Below are 21,908 nucleotides of genomic sequence, written 5' to 3' on the forward strand. Positions count from 1 at the left end.
TGTACCCTGATCTATTTAAGGGGTTAAGATTGAAGCTGGAAGATCTTACTCCTTATGATTCGCCACTTATAAGCTTCGAAAGGAGAGCCGTTGTGCCGAAGGGATAGATCTGTTTGCCCGTTCAATCCGGCTCAAAAACGGTTGAGGTGGATTTCATTGTAGTTGACGCGTACTCTCCATACACAGCCATCCTCGCCAGGCCTTGGCTGCACGCTCTGGGAGCTGTCTCCTCTACCTTGCATGTTAAAGTTAAATTCCCCTCGGGGGAATATGTTGAGGAAATCCTCGGCAGCCAATCGGTGGCCAGGCAATGCATATCGGCTACAGTGCTACACCAGACGGAAGCCGAGTCTTCGGCTTTGATCACCAAAGACTTATAGCAGTTAACAGCTCTTGATGCATCTGGAATGATGACAGGAGAGGAGGCTCATTGTGAGGAGTTAGAGAAGTTTTTGATAGCTGATGATCCAGAGAGGTTCTTCCAAGTCGGCATACGTTTGCCACACCCGGAGAAAATGGAGTTGTTGGAATTTCTGAAGGACAATATTGATGTTTTTGCGTGGGACCCGTATGAGACTCCAGGCGTAGATCCGAGCTTCATTTGCCATCGTTTGAATGTTAACCCTACCATTGTTCCGAGAAGGCAGCCACCTCGGCGTTCTTCCAAAGAACATTCCGAGGCTGTAAAGGAAGAGGTGCTCAAACTCAAGAGGGCTGGGGCTATTAAAGAAGTTTTCTACCCCGAATGGTTGGCGCATACGGTTGTGGTTAAAAAGAAGAATGGAACGTGGAGAGTATGTGTGGACTTCACAGATTTGAACAAAGCCTGCCCCAAGGACTCGTTCCCAATGCCGCGTATTGATCAACTGGTGGATGCCACTGTCGGACATCCTCGAATGAGTTTTTTGGATGCTTTCCAGGGTTACCATCAGATTCCATTAGCATTGGAGGATCAAGAGAAGACTGCTTTCATTACTCCAACAGGGAATTACCACTATAAGGTCATGCTATTTGGGTTAAAGAATGCTGGGGCTACCTACCAAAGAATGATGACCAGAATGTTTGAACAGTAATTAGGGAAGACCATTGAGGTGTATGTAGATGATATGGTGGTGAAGAGCAAAACAATACCTTCACACATCAAAGACCTAGCCGACACCTTCCAGGTGCTAAGAAAGCACAAGCTGCGCCTTAACGCCTCAAAGTGCTCTTTTGGCGTGGGGTCTGGAAAGTTTTTGGGATACATGATTACTCACAAAGGCATAGAGGTGAACCCAGCACAGGTCAAGGCTATTCAGGATTTGCAGCCACCTCGGAACCCAAAAGAGATCCAGAAATTGACCGGAATGATTGCTGCATTGAATAGATTTATCTCTCGGTCAGCTGACCGATGCCGTCTTTTCTTCCAATTGTTGAATAAGTGGAAAGGGTTTCAATGGACCGAGGACTGCGTATTAGCTTTCCAACAGCTTAAGCAATATCTTTCTCGGCCACCCATTTTGTCTCGCCCCGAGGCGGACGAGGTCTTGTTTGCTTATCTGGCAGTGGCCGTCCACGCGGTCAGCCTGGTCCTTATAAGGAATGAAAGCGGGGTGCAAAGACCGGTCTACTACGTTAGTAAGTCTTTGAATGAGGCTGAGGTGTGGTATCTACTCTTGGAGAAAGCGCTTCTGGCCATAGTTCACGCCACGCGCAAGCTTCCTCATTATTTCCAGTCTCACACTGTAGTGGTTCTGACTCAATTGCCTCTCAAGGCGGTGTTACGCATCGCCGATTACTCTAGTAGGGTGGCAAAATGGGGAACCATTTTGGGAGCCTTTGATGTTAAATACAAGCCTCGCACCTCGGTGAAGGGCCAGGTCCTCGCTGACTTGGTGGCAGAGTTTACCGAACCATTGCTAGAAGAAACCCTAAAAGAGGCACATACGGAGGAAAAATCAGTTGGTGTGATCACAGCTGCAGTACCGCCGACTTGGAAAGTGTATGTGGATGGGGCAGCTAATCAGAGAGGGTTAGGTGTTGGACTTGTCCTAATGTCCCCTGAGGGGATTGTCTTCGAAAAATCTTTGAGATTGGCGTTCTCGGCTACTAATAACGAGGCCGAGTATGAAGCAGTCTTGGTGGGCATGGAGATGGTTCATAGGATGGGTGGAAAGGAAATCCAGATGTTCTCGGACTCTCAGTTAGTGGTCGGCCAGGTCACGGGGACCATGGAGGCTAGAGACCCAAGAATGCAGGAATATTTGGCCCAGGTCAAGCGTCAGCAAGCTGAATTTGACTCATTTGCCTTAGCTCACATCTCTAGGAGTGGAAACACCCATGCAGACTCTTTGGCCACGTTGGCAACGTCTTCGGCTCAGGATTTGCCCAGGATTATCCTTGTAGAGGATTTGCTAAAGCCAACTCTTACCCCCGTCAATGCGGCTCGCATCCATCTAATAAGGCCTGGACCTAGTTGGATTGACCCGGTCATATCTTTTCTTAGGAATGATGTCCTTCCTGAGGACAAGTCTGAAGCAGATAAGATACGTCGAAAGGCGTCACGTTTCTGGTTGTCCGAGGACCAAAAACTGTACAAACGATCCTTCTTAGGACCGTACTTGTTGTGTGTGCACCCTGAATCAACGGAAGCACTTCTGGAGGAACTGCATGAAGGGATTTGTGGAAGTCACACTGGGGGAAGGTCCTTAGCCCATAGAGCCCTGACTCAGGGTTATTGGTGGCCCAATATGCAGAGAGAGGCTCAGGACTATGCCAGAAAATGTGATCAATTCCAGAGGTTCGCCCCAAATATTCATCAACCTAGAGGGGTTCTTAACCCTCTTTCCAGTCCTTGGCCTTTTGCACAGTGGGGATTGGACATAGTGGGGCCATTTTCGAAGGCTGCAGGAAACAAAAGATGGCTTCTTGTGGGAACAGACTATTTCACTAAATGGGTTGAGGCCGAGCCCTTAGCAAATATCAGAGATGTTGATTCCAAGAAGTTTGTCTGGAAAAATATTGTCACTAGATTCGGTATACCACACACACTTATCTCAGACAATGGCGTTCAATTTGACAGCAAGGCTTTTAGGCAATATTGTGGTGACATGGGTATCATAAATAGATACTCCACCCCAGCTTATCCTCAGGAAAATGGGCAAGCCGAGGCCGTTAACAAGGTCATAGTCAGTGGGCTCAAAAAAAGGTTGAACGATGCGAAAGGCAGATGGGTAGAAGAGCTCCCACATGTTCTGTGGACGTATCGGACCACACCGCGCAGGTCCACGGGAGAAACGCCATTCTCTATGACTTATGGAGCCGAGGCGATGATACCTCTGGAATATGGTTTTCCCACCCTAAGGACGAGCTCTTTTAGCCCGGAGAATAACAATGGACTCCTGGAGAAAGGTCTTGATTTACTTGAGGAACGACGCGAGGCAGCTATGGTCCAAATGGCTTATTATCAACAGAAGCTAAAACGGGGATATGATGCCCACGTGAGGCTAAGGCCACTTGCACCTGGTGATCTTGTACTAAGAAAAGTTGTAGGCACTTCTAAGAACCCAGCTTGGGGTAAGCTAGGACCCAACTGGGAAGGCCCCTATCGCATTGTTTCAGTAGCAGGCATAGGGTCATATCGGCTAGCTGACCTAGATGAAAGAATTGTACCACGCCCATGGAATGTAAATAATCTTAGAAGGTATTATTATTAATAAAATGTGTTTTTGTCAGTTAACATTTCAAAGTTATAAGTACCTCTGACGCTTGCAGTTATCATTCTTAAGAATCAAACAGAAACTTGGTTAAGTGTAGTCCTCGGACCACAAACCTTGTGAAAATTGATGTCTTATCATTTATTAAACAGAACCTTAGTTATGCCGGGTCCTCAGATCTCTTACTTTGGGGAAATTAACATTTGAAGTTATCATTCTTAAGAATCAAACAGAAACTTGGTTAAGTGTAGTCCTCGGACCACAAACCTTGTAGAAATTGATGTCGTATCATTTGTTAAACAGAACCTTAGTTATGCCGAGTCTTCAGACCTCCTACTTTGGGAAAATTAACATTTGAAGTTATCATTCTTAAGAATCAAACAGAAACTTGGTTAAGTGTAGTCCTCGGACCACAAACCTTGTGGAAATTGATGCCTTATCATTTGTTAAACAGAACCTTAGTTATGCCGGGTCCTCAGACCTTCTACTTTGGGGAAATTAACACTTGAAGTTACTATTATTAAGAGTCAAACAGAAACTTGGTTAAGTGTAGTCCTCGGACCACAAACCTTTTGGAAATTGATGTCTTATCATTTGTTAAACAGAACCTTAGTTATGTCGGGTCCTCAGACCTCCTACTTTGGGAAAATTAACATTTGAAGTTATCATTCTTAAGAATCAAACAGAAACTTGGTTAAGTGTAGTTCTCGGACCACAAACCTTGTAGAAATTGATGTCTTATCATTTGTTAAACAGAACCTTAGTTATGCCGGGTCCTCAGACCTCCTACTTTGGGGAAATTAACATTTGAAGTTATCATTCTTAAGAATCAAACAGAAACTTGGTTAAGTGTAGTCCTCGGACCACAAACCTTGTGGAAATTGATGTCTTATCATTTGTTAAACAGAACCTTAGTTATGCCGGGTCCTCAGACCTCCTACTTTGGGGAAATTAACATTTGAAGTTATCATTCTTAAGAATCAAACAGAAACTTGGTTAAGTGTAGTCCTCAGACCACAAACCTTGTGGAAATTGATGTCTTATCATTTGTTAAACAGAACCTTAATTATGTCGGGTCCTCAGACCTTCTACTTTGGGGAAATTAACACTTGAAGTTACTATTATTAAGAGTCAAACAGAAACTTGGTTAAGTGTAGTCCTCGGACCACAAACCTTTTAGAAATTGATGTCTTATCATTTGTTAAACAGAACCTTAGTTATGCCGGGTCCTCAGACCTTCTACTTTGGGGAAATTAACACTTGAAGTTATCGTTCTTAAGTGTCAAACAGAAACTTGGTTTAGAATGGTCCTCGGGCCACAAACCTTGTGAAAATTGATATCTTAGCGTTTGTTAAAGCAGCACCTTAGTCACTGTTCTTATTCTTATCGCACGCTTCCTGGAAATCAGTATCTTACCATTCATTAATTCGGATCTTAATTTCTACATCTTTAAGTGTTAAACAAATTTTTGTAAGGAATGGTCTTCGGACCTTACATCCTACTGAAAGCAATATGTCAGATTATAAAAGTTTAACCACCGTGTGAGTTGTCTAATTATGACATTGTTTAATATCTAAATTAAGTTACGTGTCTATTTTGAAGTCATAGTTGTTTGCTTGGTGGAGTTAGACTTATTTATGCTGATCTCCCTTTAACTCTTTGTTAGTGAAAACTTTCATGGCAAGCACAAAAAGAATAAAGTAAAACAAAGACAACATGAACGAAAGCCGAATAAAAATGTTCTTCATTAATTATATACAAAGAATGGGAGTACAGAAAGTTCCTATACTAGGCCCTAAACTAGGGAAGGGGGGTCTTGAAGGGAGCTGCTGCTAGCCTCAGTACTCTTTAATTCCAGCTCAAAGGTGGACAAGGCTTGTTTCCCTTTGTCTGTTGAAGGAATGAGGGGCTCCACGCTTTGGATCTGCTCCTTCTCGGCACCACCGCGCTCGTCCTTCTCTTTATGGGAACCTTCAGGTTCTGTAGGAGCAGGAACAAGCTCTTGCACCACAGGAGGAAGGGCAGGAGAGGCAGCAACAGGAGGGTCTTCAATTTCCTGTATGTCTAGGGGAAGCCAAATGCTCTCGGGCTTCCTCAGCTCGGAAGCTTGAGGAACCCCTGCTGCATTCATGGCCTCTCCCCAGACCTGCTGACAGTACTCTCGGCACAAGGCCGCAAAAGCCTCTGTCAGCTCTTCTTGCGTTCTAGTCACCCCTTCCTGATAACTGGCCATCTTCGCGGCCTCCAGAGTGTGCTTGTGGGCACGAGCTTCCTCCTTCGCCCGCGTAAGCTCCTTTTCCAAGTCAGAGCGTGCCTGTTGGACTTGGGCAAGCTCGTCATCCTTTTGGCGGAGAAGCTTACGTTGCCCCTCCACTTGGCTCTCCATCATTTTCAAGCTGGCCTTGTCACCATCTCTTTCTCTTTTCAAGTCGGCCAGCTGTGACGTGATCTTCCCGTTCTCTGCTAGGGCCTGGTCTAGGGACCTTTCTGCCTCTTGTCTTAGCTCTTGCTCCATCCCAGCGCGCTTCCGAGAATCCTCCACGAACTTCTCGACCGCGAAAACCTCTTGGATGGACTGCAAAAATGTTAGGAGGTTAAATGCAGCGAAGTGTTTACAAATAAATATAGAATATAAGTGTAAGATGGAACTTACCAGAGCTAAACCCCTTTTTAACGAGAGGAACAGCTGCGGCTGGCCCATCTTCTCCAAGGATTCCATATCCTTGGGCAGCAGAAGAGGACGCTCCAACACCTCGGCTAAGTGGTGGGCGTGGCCTTGTTGGACTGCCCTAATGCTGGAGTGGCAGGGAATTGGGCCGCCGTCCAGCCTCAAGTCAGGAGACCAGGTGGCTGGTGCTCGGCGCACCTCGGCCACGTCCCTGATCTCCCCACTTTCAACTGAGCGGGCGCGCCCTTTGCCCTTGTCCAGCTGCTGCTGCTGGGCCGGCGGTGGCTGTTGTTTCAGCTTCTTTGGCTTCTCGCCACCAGCCCCCTCGGCATCCACTTTTCTTTTCTTCTTAGAATCGTCAGTGGGCGGTTTTGGCTCGGCTGGAGGAAGGGGTGGTGGCAAGGCAGGGGGAGCTTGGGACCCTCTTGCTCCCTTCTTTGCCACTCGGGCGCCTCTATCGGTCATAAGGTCCTTTAGCTTATCCATCTCTTCTTCAATGGAACTGTCGTCTGGATGCGCTATCACTAGACTCGCGATCCCAGAGGCCTCGGCGGCTTCTTCTTCCTCGTCGGAAAGAACAACGAACGGGCTTCCGCGAGGTCGTGGAATGTCCTCGAGTTGGAACCTGTCGATCTCCTCGTCCAACGTGTTCGACGAAGACACTTGCTCCTCTGGGACAACAGTTGCCTGGGAGTGTGTAGCTAGAGGGACCGCAGCAATCGGTTGTAAGTACAGTATGGTGTTAGGGCTGTCAGGGAGGTCGTGGTCGGCCAGGAAGTGTGGTCTGGCTACGTGAATCCTCCTACGCCGCCGGTCACCGGCAATGATGGCGTTCTCTATCGCTTGGAAGTCTGAGGATATGGGATCGTACCCCAGAATCAAATGAGTCGCCCTAAGTTGTAAGTCAGCGCTGACGAACACTTCGGAGCGGAGCACTCGATTCAAATCTGCAACGTTGCAGTGGCTTAGGCGGGGGTGCACGTTTTGTTTATCTGCAAAGAAAAACATCCAAATAAACAAACATGATCAGATGCGTAGAACATATAATGAATTAAAGTTAGACGCTTAAGTAGATGCGAGTGCACGTTCCTAGATGATTTAGGGAGTTATGGGGTGGGAAGTTAAATCCTAAGGTGCCGCACCTGGATCTCCCCACTCAATTGGGCAGTGGGGGCCGTCGTGCCAGTTGCCAGAGACGATGAGGTAGTCATCCTTCATGCCTTTATTGGACTTGGGCAAACAAGAGATCAACCTAACTACGCTGGAGCGGGATTTGATGTAATAGCCTACTCCAGTGAGTTTGTGGCATTCGTACATAAAGACGACATCATGCCAGGTGAGGTTCAGACCCATTTGCTCATTTAGAGCGTCGACGCTACCTAAAACTCTAAAAACGTTTGGAGCGCACTGATCAGGACACAACCGATGGTTGCGGAGGTACTCCCTGGTTACGGGTTTCATTGGGAGGGTCATCCCACCTTCTACGAAGGCGACCATAGGGATGATGACCTCTCCGGTTTTCCTAGAACCGGCCACGGCTTCCGCCGGGCAGTATTTTAAACCTACGTCGTTGGGAATATGATACTTGGCTCTAAAACCTTCCATCCCAGCGGCGGTATCAACTAGACACTTGAACTTTCCCATCAGAAAGGAACGAAAGGCTAAATTCTAAGAGGGAGAATGGTTATAAGGGGAGCCGAGGACAGGGTCCGAGGAGAAAGGGTTAAGAGAAAAAAGGAACAGGAACTTACAGATTTGAAGTTGTGCGAGTTTCCACGGATTTGTGCAGACAAAAGGTGATCATTGATGTTTTGATGGGATTAGCCTCTGGAGAAATAAATGAAGGCGCAGGTTCCCGAAGCATCACGACGTGCGGGAAGCGGCCTCGAAATTGTATTTGTCCCGCCCAAATTTTCACGGAGTAACAAGGACCGTTGGATGCTCATCTCACTGTTGAACGTGGGGGACAAGGTGTAACTTACGGTAATGAATGCGCGCGTTTTTGAAAATAAAACCGCCAGGTGGCACCCTCCAGAACGCGAAACGGTCTCCACACGTGTAATTATTTACAAAACCTGTGGGGAAAATTCTCGTTGGATCAAAACCTTATTTTTCTCCTCGGATGCTGAAAAATAGAGTTTTGAGGGGCTATTGTGGGGAGTAAAATGACCCAGGTGGGCATTTGGGCCTTTGGGCTCTAGCAAGGAGGGCCGATCTGTTCATAAGCTAGAAATTTGTTAGTACTATGAATTGGCCCATATGCCGAGGGTCCGAGGATACAGCCGAGGGTGAGTTCCTCCTCGGGGCCCTGAACCTTCTAGATGCACCAGTGTTAAAGAAAATATCAAGTGCAAAGGCTGCCACCTCCGCATTAAAGACTCTGCACCTACCTCTCTGGCCGCGTTAATGGGGAAGTGACCCCTGAACAGTAAGGCAGAAACTTCTAATCACTGTCCCAAAAAGCATCAGAAAAAGGAGTATTTAAGGGGGAGGAATGCAAAAGAGAGGGGAATCTCTCTCTCTCACTCTCTCTCTAAAGAAAAAGAAAAGAAATTAAGGATTGTAACCTGTAAGAAAGAAAGAGAAATAATACAGAGTTGGTCCTCGGCTTACGTCCGAGGAGGCCTATTTGCAATTAACAATTGTTATTCACAAGTGTTTGTAACTCTCAGACTGTTGTCAAGTTCTCAGTACCTCTAACCTAGATTTCAAGCCCACACTCTACAAATTTTATTGTTTAAGGCTCATTGGGCCTGAGCCCATAATCTTCTTTGGGTCCAGGTGCAATTGTGCACTTACAATACTGATTACATTTCTTGTCATATCAATTTGTAAGTTATTTGTAATAAATTTTGTTGTAACTTTAATATTTTCCAAAATTTATTATGTTATTATAGTGACACCAATCACAATCATTTTAGATTAATTTGTATACTTTTTATTGTAATTTTTTAATTATTTGTAGTGACTATAGATTTGAACTTATAATGTCCTCTAAACCTTCTATAATAATTTTTTATTTTATTTGATTGATCCAATAGAAAGAATTTATGATATCAATTTCAAATTTTTTTTTATCAACGTATCAAAATACTAATTGATTTTTGATATAAAAGATATTCGAACCTATATCTTTCATTCCACAACAAATAACCCATAAAAATGTTAATAACTTAACTTTGACATTTTTCTTTTATCATATTTCACATGCTTCAATATTAATTACATAATAGTATATGAAGGTTGTGTTTGGCATTAGCTTAAAAAGTCAGTTTTTTTTTTTTTTTTTACTAGTTAGATTATTATTGCTACTATTCAACTTATTTTTGCTATTATTCATAAGCCTCATTGCACTTTTTGGTACTATTTATAAGTCTCACTGTACTATTTCAAGTTTTCAATTACCTCTTTTAGTAAAAAGTTTTCGATTTCAACTAAATAAACTGTTCTTAAATGGACTTAATATATCCTTCACATGTCACATCACACTCCCAATTACAATGGATTTTTTTTTTTTTTTTTTTTTGGTGAAAAGGATTTGCATTAACAGAACTCAAAGGCCTCTAAATCAGAGGCTACATCACGGAAATAACAAGTACCAGCAGAATCTAAATTTAAAAGAAAAGCTATATCAGACTATTATTTTTGGTACAAAAGCTTTGAATGGAAATTTCCACCATCCGGTTGAAACCACGTTCCCTCGTTGACAAGTCAAGCTATGCAGGTTCTTGGCATTGCTCTCGTTTACTGGGACTTTCCATTATAGCATTGACTTGATAATTTGTTAATTATTAATATATTCTTATTGAATTAAGTTCAAACCCACTTGATTCTTAAAAACAAAAAATAAAAGTTCCCCCCACCTAACCAATGTGAAGTCTCTAATATCCATCTAAGTCTATTTCCCAAATGACAATTGGGTCATAGTAACTCATGGAATTTTTCACATTCAGATACCATGCTATAGCAATTAACTGGGAAAGGCTGAACTCTTAGACCTAGTAATGACCCAACTTGGCATCGTTTACTACTAACCATTCTCTATCCAGCCTTTTTGAGTATACATTGCAAGTTCTAAACCATAACCAAATTGCAAACTGCACAAGAAGCTATCAAAGAAGCAAGCCATTTTTTACCCTTTCCTTTCTTTTCCATCAAAATTCAGAACCCAGATTCCTTCTTTGTCTTATAACTGAGACCATGTTGGCAGAGGTGTTTCTTTCAGCTTTCCTTCAAGTGTTGTTTGATAGGTTAGCACCCCGTGAGTTGATGAGCTTGGTGTTCAGGGAAAGTGTCAAGAAGAAGCTGGAGAAATGGAGGCAAACCCTGTTGGCAATCCAGAATGTTCTTAAAGATGCTGAGGAGAAGCAACTGACAGATGCGGATGTGAAGCAATGGCTGGAAGCTATCGGAGATTTGGCTTATGATCTTGAAGACTTATTTGATGATTTTGCCATTGAAGTTATGCAGCGCAAGTTGAAGGCAGAGCTTGAGTCTAGTAGCCCAGCAAGTATGGTTAGAAGCTTAGTCCCTACTCGTTTTACTCCTAGTGCTGTTAAATTCAACCTTAAGATGAAGTCTGAGATTGAAAAAATCAGTAAACGGTTAAATGAAATAACTGAACAAAAAGACAGACTTGGGTTGAAAGATGGTGGTATGTCTGTAAAGATATGGAAAAGGCCATCCAGCACAAGTGTGCCATATGGACCTGTGATAGGCAGAGATGAAGATAGAAAGAAGATTATAGAACTCATTTTAAAAGATGAGCAAACTGATGATGCTAATTTTCATGTCTTCTCTATTGTTGGTATGGCTGGGGTTGGTAAGACAACACTTGCTAGGCTTGTGTACAATGATGATGCAGTTAAGCATTTCAATCCAAGAGCCTGGATATGTGTATCTGATGACTTTGATGTTATGATGGTAACAAAAGCTCTTCTTGAATCAGTCACTTCCCAACCCTGCCATCTCAAAGAGTTGAATGAAGTTCAGGTGAAGCTGGCAAGTGAATTAGAGGGTAAAAAGTTCTTGCTTGTTTTAGATGATCTTTGGAATGAGAATTATGGCCTGTGGGAAGCACTGCTACCTCCTTTCAGGGCTGGAGCAGCAGGGAGTCAAATAATCATGACAACACGAAATGCAAGTGTTGGAAAGGTGATGGGAGCAGTTCAGTCTTATAATCTGGATTTCATATCCGACAATGATTGCTGGGCAATATTTGTCCAGCATTCCTTGATGAATGAAAATGTTGGTAGACCTGGGAATTCAGGCCTAATTCGTGAGAAAATTCTTGAAAGGTGCAGGGGATTGCCTTTGGCAGCAAGGACTCTTGGTGGCATTTTCCGTGGTAAAGAGTTAGATGAGTGGGAGGATATAATGAATAGCAAATTGTGGAGTTCATCAAACATGGGAAGTGACATATTTCCCATATTAAGATTGAGCTACCACCATCTCCCTCATCATCTAAAGAGGTGCTTCGCTTATTGTTCATTATTCCCAAGGGACTATGAATATGAAGAGAAGCAACTGATCCTGCTTTGGATGGCAGAAGGTTTGATTTTTCAAGCAGAAGGTGATAAGCCAATGGAAGATTTAGGTGGCGAGTACTTTCGTGATCTACTGTCAAGGTCATTTTTTCAGCAGTCAAGCAGTAATAAATCACGATTTGTGATGCACGACCTCATCAGTGATTTAGCTCAATGGGTTGCAGGAATAAGCTACTTTAGGTTGGAGACTAAACTGGAGGGCAACGAGCGAAGCAAAGTTTCCAGTAAAGCTCGCCACTTATCTTTTGTTGGTAGCAGATATGATGGAGCTAAGAAGTTTGAGGCAATTTCTGAATTCAAGCATTTGCGGACCTTCCTACCACTAATGGCACCATATGTTGGGTACTCCTATCTGTCTTATCACATTATTAATCAATTGCTGCCTAAATTACAAAACCTAAGGGTGCTTTCTTTGAGTGGATATCGCATAGTTTATCTACCAGAAACAATTGGTGATCTCAAGCATTTGCGGTACCTTGATCTTTCTCGCACACAACTCAGAAGCTTGCCTGCATCAATAAGCACTCTTTACAATTTACAAACATTGCTATTAGAAAATTGCTCTTCTTTAAAGTTCTTGCCTCCTGATTTTGGTAAACTGTTCAACCTGCGTCATTTGAATATTTTTGGATCAAATTTATTGGAAGGAATGCCTCTAAGCATAGGTAATTTGACTAGTCTCCAAACATTGTCCAACTTTGTTGTGGGCAAAGCAGATAGTTTCTGTGTAATAAGAGAGCTAGGGCCCTTGGTGCATCTTCGAGGGACACTCTGCATCTCAAAATTGGAGAATGTAACTAAAGCTCAGGAGGCAAGAGACAGTTATTTATATGGTAAGCAAGACCTTAATGAAGTTGTGATGGAATGGAGTAGCAACCTTAATGAATCACAAGATGAAGAAACCCAGTTGGAAGTACTTAACATGCTACAGCCTAATGTGAAGTTGAAAGAGCTTACTGTGAAGTGCTATGGTGGAACCAAATTCCCAACTTGGATAGGAGATCCTTCATTTTCTAATTTAGTGCTCCTAAGGTTTGAAAATTGTGAGAACTGCAATTCCTTGCCACCAGTTGGGCAACTACCCTTTCTCAAAGATCTTCTCATTAAAGGAATGGCTGGAGTGAAGAGTGTTGGCCAAGAGTTTTATGGGGAAAGTTGCTCGAGACCTTTTCAATCCTTGGAGACTTTACATTTTGAGGATATGCCAAGATGGGAAAACTGGATTCCTCTTGGAGTTAATGAAGCATTTGCTTGCTTGCGTAAGCTTTCAATCATAAGATGCCATAATCTGGTGAGAAAATTGCCAGACCATCTTCCTTCATTAAAAAAGCTTGTGATTCATGGATGTTGGAATTTGGTAGTTTCAGTTTCAAACTTACCAATGCTGTGTGTATTAGTAATTGAGGGATGCAAAAGAGTGGAGTGTGAAAGTTCAGTTGGCTTTGGCTCACCATACTCCATGGTTTTTTCAAAAATTTCAGAGTTTGGACATGTAACAGCAGGGTTAATGCATGGAGTAAGTAAAGTAGAATATTTGAAGATTGTTGATTCTGAAAAGCTCACAACTTTGTGGGAGAAAACACCTAAAGGGTTGCACAGACTCAAATTCCTACGAGAGCTGTCTATTGAAGACTGCCCAACACTAGTTTCCTTTCCAGCATCTGGTTTTCCATCCATGCTGAAAGTAATTCAAATAAAAAGCTGCCGTGGTCTGAAATCATTACTACCAGAGGGAACGTTGCAGAGCAGAGAAAATGCATGTCTTGAGCAGTTGTGTGTTGTTCGTTGTGATTCTATGAAGTCCATTGCCAGAGGACAGCTACCAACAACTCTAAAAAGGTTGGAGATATCTCATTGTATGAATTTGCAGTGTGTGCTAGACGAGGGAGAGGGTTCTTCTTCTTCTTCAGTGATGCATGATGAGGATATCAACAACAGAAGCAAAACTCATCTTCAGTACTTAGACATCAAATCATGTCCATCTCTCACAACCTTAACTTCAAGTGGCAAGTTACCTGCCACGCTTACACACCTCCTTCTGAGGGATTGCCCAAAGCTCATGTGTTTGTCATCAACAGGTAAATTGCCAGCAGCACTTCAACACCTTGAGATTCAATCAATCTCGAAGCTGCAGAAAATAGCAGAGAGGTTGCACCAGAACACATCCCTTGAATGCATTAAGATTTGGAATTGCCATGGCCTTAAATCCTTGCCGGAGGACCTACACAACCTCAGCAAACTTCGCCAGTTTCAAATTTTTTGGTGTCAAAGTTTTTCTTCCTTCCCAGCAGCAGGGTTGCCTTCAAACCTGAGAGTTCTCGGGATCAAAAACTGTAAGAATCTCAAGGCCTTACCTAACGGTATGCGCAACCTCACTTCTCTTCAAAAATTGGATATATCTAACAGTCTAGACAGTCTGCCCTCTCCACAAGAGGGTTTACCCACCAACCTAATAGAACTTAATATGAATGACCTGAAGTTCTACAAACCAATGTTTGAGTGGGGGTTGCAACAACTCACGTCTCTTATAAAACTCTCCATTCATGGTGAATGTCTAGATGTTGATTCCTTTCCAGGTGAGAGGGAGAATGGGGTCATGATGCTGCTGCCAAACTCTCTCTCAATTCTATGCATTTCATATTTTCAAAACCTGGAATGTCTGTCCCCCAAGGGGTTTCAAAACCTCACATCTTTAAACCAACTAAAAATCTATAATTGCCTAAAGCTCACATCCTTACCAAAGGAGGGCCTGCCTCCCTCACTTACACAACTGGAAATCCGTAATTGTCCTCTGCTTAGTCAACATTGCAATAACGAGAAAGGACAAGAGTGGTCCAAGATAGCTCACATCCCTTGTGTTTTGATTGACAACAAATTCATCCATGAAACAGTAACAACAGATTCATTCACAACACAGCTCAACAGGTGAATTCCTGATTTTGCAAACAAGAGGATGTTCAACTTTCGCATTGCATTGACATCTAGGTAAGTCATTTATTAAATCTCCAAATTTATATGTTTACACAGAATACATGTCCAAACTTTTTATAGGACAGTGTTCAATATTTTGTATATTTAGCCAGGTAAACCCAGCACAGTAACAAAATGAGAACCAAAGCTGAGTTCTGTGATAACCTCTTACATGATTTTTGCAGTATATACCTTACTATATTTAAGAACCTGCCATAGCCACCTCTGGTTTTATAGTTTGCATCACTAACTTATTTTCATTTTATACTTACACATAGGTTTTGGCATATGCCTGGACATAAAGGAAATAAATTAACCATTATTACAGATTCATTGCATTTTTGAGAATATTGTCAATGAGAAAACTAACTCAATCTTTATGTCATGTAGTTTCACTATGTCCTAAGCAATGAAATTGGGGTCTAGAATTTTACCATTTAGAGGCTATCAACTCCAGACTGTTATTGATGATGATTTTACTTCATAAAATCTCATCCAGTTATTGGGTTTTCACATCAGCTTCTCATCTAGGGTTAATGGTTCTTAAATTCTTATCTATCATGCAGAACCTAAGCAGATTTCTTTTCTGCCATAACTACTACTACCCTACATCAAGTTATTGTTCAAAGTTCAATGGATAATTGGATATTGTCGTTTTACTTTCTCCTTCTAATTTGATGGCAGTGTATATACTCTTTAGTCTAACTAATTCTTTATATATGGTGCCATAACCTATGTGAAGCGTCACATAATAACCATGGCAACTGTCTAATATAGGATTGCTGCATATCTGCATTACTAGAAAGTAGATACAGATACAAATATTTCTTGTTGAAACATTTTTTTTCCAAGTTTTCATTACAACAGAGGAATTCTGGTAGGACTTCTTGCCCTTTAGGTACATCACTGATGGATCTTACTGTCTTTGATGCTTGCAGATAGTTCGAAAGGCTGATGCAATTCGTTTCAACTTTCCAAGTGCTGTGTGTGGAAGGAATATTTGTTTTTGTCTTGTTGTTGTTAGTTTACTGTCTTTACTATGTCTGTTAGAGATAGTGGCTCATATTCTGAATAAAAAAGTAGCATCGGTCTCTAGTCTAGAGGCCTCATGAGTGGAGTGTAGCAGAGCGCAACTAAGTGGAGGCCGTGAGGCCCAACGTGGCTTTGTTTACCCCTTCATTGGGAAATTCAGTGTCCTGGTTTTGGGCTTTTCTAGAGGCACTATAAATTTATTGTAAACCCTTTATTTTTCTTTAATAGTGAATTTTCCCACTGCATACTTTGGCAGATGTAGGCATATTTTCAAACCACATAAATCTCCATGTCAATTTTCTCTTTTCTCTCTCTTTGTTCTAACATTGCTAACATCTGAAATCTTCAAAAGTGGTTATGGCCTTTTACAATTTGTTTCCTAAATATTTTTGGACTGTTAACTCTATTCTGCAATATTGATGCCAATTTTTTTTGGCGTTATTTTTACTCTCTTCCTCTTTGTATTGTTTTCACATCAAGTCAGGATGCATTACTGAAACTCTACTTTGCAATATTGGTGGACAATTTCTTTTTCCTTTATTTTTATTCATTTCCTCTCTATCTACTGTTTTCTTGGCGAGTCTACAACCAAAGGATGCATTAATGGAGAAAACAATACTGAATATTATCTAGCCAATTGTCCTTTGTGAGCGGTTTTGCAATGTTCTTTGCATAAAAGTACAAGTTCACATAACTAGGTGTACATAGGACTTAACAGATGCCTCTCTTAATGTTAAGAGAAAAAAAAGGTCTCTTATTTGATAATAAGAAACTTTATTAGTTGAGTTAATAAGAACCTACGTATTGATTTACACTGAAAATAAATCAATTGGCATTTTAGCTTGATAATAAAAAACAGTCATTATGGAACGAACATCATAGGTTTAATATCCTATCGTATAAAAAAAAAAAGATTAAAAAATGACCCCAACTTTTTTTGAAGTACAATTTTCAAATTAAAAGAAGGAAAAATATCATTTTGTGGTCATTGTCAATTAAGTCCTTGCATTTTGGTAGTAATCAATTTTTATTAGTGAGTTGATAGTAGGCGATCAATTTGCCAATGACCAAAATGCAAGGACCAAAATAGACCATTTGCCTTCAAGGAATTTATTTGATTGCAGATACTTTTAGAGTTATTTAAATACATGGAGCAAAATGTCTTCAAACAAAAAATACTGCGCAAAATAAAGCCATAAAGTATGAGTATAGGAGCTTTAAAAGATAAATAACAGCTGAAGTCCTGGAAGGGACATTGTTCTTTTAACTGAGGTGCATGAAGGACAGGCAGGGCTACTTGGCATAATATCAATTAAAACCAAAACATGGATGGATGCTATTTTGCATAATGAAAATTTTGCTTGAAATTTGAGGAATGGAGGAAGAGGGCAACCATAACATGGATTATGCTTCATATTGAAACTCAAGTGCCACAAAGGGAGCCAAATAAAATTTACTTAACAATTAATAAATTCACATTAACAAAGCTGTTACACTGCTTTGCCCTCCAACTGTCCAAGGCAAACGCTAGAATGCATTCTTTAACCACTACAAATATAACAAATAGAATTCCGAATAGAATTTATTTTAGCCACCCTGTTGTCAATGCCTGCTCAGTTCATACCACACCATTAGAATGGCACCAACACCAATTGTCTAGCATGAATGCGACTCAATTTGTAGTTGGATTTTTGTGCAGTTGTCGACAGGTGACCACAACACGTGGGGAAATTCTAGGTGCCTATAACATTCATTATAATATATTTACATCCACACTTCTGATTTCATAAAATAAATACACAATGTACAAAACCACAGAACCCGAATTGATCTACCATCATCCTCTGCAATTGCACAAATGGAAAAAAAAAACATCTATTCAATTTTGAAAATTACTTACAATAATGATGAAAATGATATTTTCCAGCCTCTACTCCCGTATCTTTTGGATTCCAGTCCAGCGTGCATAATCCACCCACCTGTTTGCAGAATGTATAAAAGAACTTGAGACGTGAAAAGAAGAAATATGAAAAATTGACATATGACACCCTAGGAGATCTCAAATCTTACATCAATGACCCCAAGAATGTGTTGCCAGTTCGAACAACAAAGCAAATAGCACCCAGAATAATCTTGTGTTGATGCAGAAAGGGCTCTAGGATTCGTTGTTCAATTATTCCAGCAAGAACTTGGTACCTGTTAAACAAAGAAACCATATAATTTGTCCTGTAAACTGACTATTGTCTGTACATACAGATGATGATCAGCTATTACTAGCCTCACCTTTTCATGACTAAATGAGTATTAATATGTTATGATGTGGTTGCAAATAAACCCACATACCTTAGATTACTAGAAACTGCCATATAAACACCATATGCAACACTGGTTGATAATACAGGCACATCCTCTGCTTCACCAGCGAAGGATTTATCAATAGCCTTTCGTGCATTGATCAACAAATTTGTTATCCCTGTACCAACCTGAAAAATGCTGCCATTAGTCGTATGACACCAAATAGATAGTGATATCATGAGCCCTAAACCAAAAAAAAAAAAAAAAATGATAGTTAATGATAAATTACTACTATCCCAAAAGCTTAAGCATTTACTGTTAATAAATGGAGCCCAACAGGTGGGATTTTAAATTTTTAAATGGAAAGTATAGTGAAGATAGTGTTTGAACTCTAGATTACTTACTTTGATACCGTAATAAATTATCACTGATCTCAAAATCTTAAGTTATTAGAGAAAGGAGAATAAAATTATTTAACCATTATTTTAACAAATAGAACTTTGACATGCAGCCTTTATTTTCTACCACATAAAAGCAATCTTATAAATAACATAACACAACACACTGCATTTTGGACACCTCATTACATAAAACATATCAAAGCCTGTTTATCAACTGTCATCAAATCCAAAACCCTATAAAACAATTTGCACACAATTACTGAAGTACATTTCTTGAAATAGCCTTGGTGCACTATGTTTCCAGTTCTCAAACCAGGTGTATCTAATTGTGAATTAGTATGTGAAGTTATATACTTCTATTATGTTTTCCACAAAGAATATACAAAATAAAGATAGAATAAATAAAATGTGCTTTAGGAATTAGGAAGCACCCATACTAGGACTTCTCTAATTCATAAAGTATGGTTATTGTAGATGGCAACAAACTATGGAAATTCCCTTTTGATAGACAACAGAGCACAAAAGTGGTTAGGACAAATTCAAAATATACAACAACTAAATAGAAAGAAAATTACATACAAGGCATTTCAAAACATGTATGGTTTCCACTTTCCACTTACCAAAGATGCACCAGTCCCAACTACAAATAGTTTGGCTCCATTACGCTGCAAAAGAGATTGATATACCATAAATTTCTGATTCATTGTAAACTACAGTTAAAATCCTTACAGTTATCCAAGACATACCACTATTGCACCTATTCTCTGTAAAAATGAATAAGAAGTTCCAGACAAAGCCACCTGCATGGAGAATTTTAGAAGAAAATAATTGATTACATTATATAAGGTTCATATAATGTTGAAGTTGAGGATCAAAACAACACCCCGAAACGCAAACAATTACCTGAAACGCATTGTCAGGACAGCCATAGAAAAACTTAGCAATTGATCCGGCACTGACTGCAAGAGGTGGGCGGAGAGAAACAGTAGGAGCAGGAAGCCAGACAAGCATAAAATCTGCTATGATGGCCATCACCTAAGATGAAAACTATATCAGAAAGATGCAAATTCCATTCATTGTTGACTTGAATTAAAAAGAAACAAGTAACACTTCAAATTTGAGACATAAAATCTTGTGGAGCGTCACAGTAGATTCAGATAATCAATAAAACATACCACATCGGCAAAAACGAAATCTAGCTCCTTGGTAAACTTTTCTCTACGCCTCTCCAACTCTGCTGCAGTCTGCAAGGAAAACAGATGGATAAATATTCTATCCGAATAATAAAATAATTATTTCTCTTAAACATACACGCAGCAAAGAAAGCTAGAATCTTTTAGTAATTAATGAGAAGAAACAAAATATTGTGGTGTGAAGCAGAAACAAACTAACACACACGCACAGCCAGCGGAAAATAAGCTATAATCTAGAAATGGATATAATTAGAGGCAAAGAATGATAGAGCATTGTGATGCAGAAACACACACAGCAAAGATAGGTAGAACCTAGTAGTAATTAGTATGAAAAGAAGAAAATAATGATAGATTATTGTGAAGCAGAAACACACAGCAAGGAAAGCTAGAATTTTGTAGCAGTTGATATGAAAAGAAGCAAAGAAAGGTAGAGCAGTGTGAAGCAGAAACTATTATAAAAAATGAATAATTCACAATTCCCAAATAGCGTAAGCATTTAAAACAAATAGTAATTTACCATATTATTAGAACAAGTGGTCCTAAATTTCCATTTAAAAAAGGATAAAAGTTCTGTATGTTGGATCCCTACTGTGTTAGAACAATGGTTAACAAATTTCATTCATTCTTTCCGATTAAATGATTGAATTCATTGTTTTCTATTATTAACTTTTTAAATAAGAGGTAGAATTGAGACGAGGTTTGAACTTTGGACCATTTGATACCATAATAAATTACTAATTATCTTAGCCTTTTCATGTGAAAGATTAGAAAAAGGTTAGAACTCAAGACCACTCACTCCTTTCTATGATAAATTACGTATTGTCTAAAGGTTTACTTTGCTAAAAACCATGAATTTAATCATATAACTATTATTCTAATAGCTTTTGGAACAGGTTCTAATTTATTAGAACACGACAAAGAAAGCTAGAATCTATCATTGGTGGGTATAAAAACAAGCAAAAGAGAATGGTAGAGCAGTGTGAAGAAGCAGAAACAAAAGCAAAAACCTTGGTGAAGATGCCAACACCACACTCTATGGCAACCTTTGTCAAGAAAAGGTCATCAGCAAGCAAACGCTCCTTAAACCCACCAAACTGAAGCAACCATCGGAACAATACCGACTTTTCGAGCTCAAAGTACCTCTTAACAATCGACCCAGGTAGCCTTCCAGCCTCGATAGCCGCAGCCAAGTCCTTTGGCACAGTCTCCACTGACCTACCAGCCTCTAACAAGGCCATCACAGCCTCTTCTTTATTCCTTTCCTTGTCACCATCATCACTATTACCATTGTTATTATCATCATTACCACTATCTCCACCTCCTCCTCCTCCTCCTCCTTCTCCACCGCCTATGCCGCCGCCTCCGCCGGTGTTGAAGGTGGAGTGAGTGATGGTGGTGGGACGCTTGTGAAAGGTGGTGAAAGTAATGAGAGAAGGAGTGAAGAGGCGTGAAGTAGTGGTGGTGGTGGTGGTGGTGGGGAAGCGGTGGGTTGTGATGGTGAAGGTTTGAGGTGAAGAGGGATGATAGTGGTGAGATGGGGAGGAGGGAAGAGTGAAAGGGTTGGTGGAGAAGTTGGAGAAAGTGACAGCCATGAGAGAGAGAGAGAGAGAGTTGAAGGAAGTTTGGTGTTTTTTTAGAGAGAGAGTTTGAAGGGAGTTGGTGTTTTTTTTTTTTTTTTTTGGATTTGTTTGGTGGTGAAGAGGGGGTAGATGATGGGGGTGTGATGAATAAAATAATGGCAGAGAGAAAGAGATGGATAGAAGTAGAAGAAGAGACTGACAGTCGCCACACACTTACAAGCAGGTACGTGGAGTCTTTGGAGCTTGGACACTATCTAGTTTCTAGTCAGACCGTTAACTGGTAATTTTGGTGGGAGTTTTTTTTCTAGATCAAGGGATTATATACTATCCGTTAAAATAAAATTTTTAAAAAAAAATCTCTTCAATCTTTTCATATATTTCTTTTTTGAACTTGAATTTTAAAAATTTAACTGTTAAATTTCATTTCCTTACATTCTTAACATGCATATTAAATTTCGTTCAAATTTAATATTATTTATTATTCAATCAACAAACTTATAAAATTTGAAATTTTTTAATATTTGTTT

The 21,908-nt window shown here is 40.5% G+C and overlaps 2 protein-coding genes across 3 annotated transcripts; one reads left to right on the forward strand and one right to left on the reverse strand.

The window, feature by feature from the left end:
• The first annotated feature begins 10,230 nt into the window (after positions 1 to 10,230).
• Positions 10,231 to 16,328, forward strand: LOC142614823 (putative disease resistance RPP13-like protein 1). Of its 2 annotated transcripts, none has more exons than XM_075787460.1 (2): positions 10,231 to 14,243; positions 15,819 to 16,328. In XM_075787460.1, the coding sequence occupies exons 1-2, from the start codon at positions 10,565 to 10,567 to the stop codon at positions 15,833 to 15,835; spliced, it is 3,696 nt and encodes a 1,231-aa protein (XP_075643575.1). In that variant the 5' UTR covers positions 10,231 to 10,564; the 3' UTR covers positions 15,836 to 16,328. The 2 variants fall into 2 exon arrangements, with proteins under 2 accessions (XP_075643575.1, XP_075643574.1); XM_075787459.1 differs by having other exon boundaries at positions 10,231 to 14,895; positions 15,819 to 16,327.
• Positions 16,329 to 17,350: 1,022 nt separating this feature from the next.
• Positions 17,351 to 21,674, reverse strand: LOC142618090 (protein RETICULATA-RELATED 4, chloroplastic-like). The gene is made up of 9 exons (XM_075791086.1): positions 20,809 to 21,674; positions 19,784 to 19,852; positions 19,512 to 19,643; positions 19,355 to 19,408; positions 19,229 to 19,273; positions 18,256 to 18,395; positions 17,983 to 18,108; positions 17,813 to 17,891; positions 17,351 to 17,653 (listed from the first exon to the last, which is right to left on the reverse strand). Exons 1-8 carry the CDS (start codon positions 21,391 to 21,393, stop codon positions 17,843 to 17,845), a joined length of 1,200 nt encoding a protein of 399 aa, XP_075647201.1. The 5' UTR covers positions 21,394 to 21,674; the 3' UTR covers positions 17,351 to 17,653; positions 17,813 to 17,842.
• Between the last annotated feature and the right edge of the window lie 234 nt (positions 21,675 to 21,908).

The sequence above is a fragment of the Castanea sativa genome, chromosome 11 (genome assembly GCF_040712315.1).
Source record: "Castanea sativa cultivar Marrone di Chiusa Pesio chromosome 11, ASM4071231v1".
In the NCBI taxonomy this organism is placed as follows: domain Eukaryota; kingdom Viridiplantae; phylum Streptophyta; class Magnoliopsida; order Fagales; family Fagaceae; genus Castanea; species Castanea sativa.

Bases quoted from the DNA above. Each gene is read 5' to 3' on its own strand.
- LOC142614823 (XM_075787459.1), top strand. From the start codon at position 10,565: ATGTTGGCAGAGGTGTTTCTTTCAGCTTTCCTTCAAGTGTTGTTTGAT.
- LOC142618090 (XM_075791086.1), bottom strand. From the start codon at position 21,393: ATGGCTGTCACTTTCTCCAACTTCTCCACCAACCCTTTCACTCTTCCC. The intron at 19,853-20,808 runs GTTTTTGCTTTT...TTTTCCTTGCAG, and splicing joins GTGTTGGCATCTTCACCAAG to ACTGCAGCAGAGTTGGAGAG. The intron at 19,644-19,783 runs GTATGTTTTATT...TTTTCATCTTAG, and splicing joins ATTTCGTTTTTGCCGATGTG to GTGATGGCCATCATAGCAGA.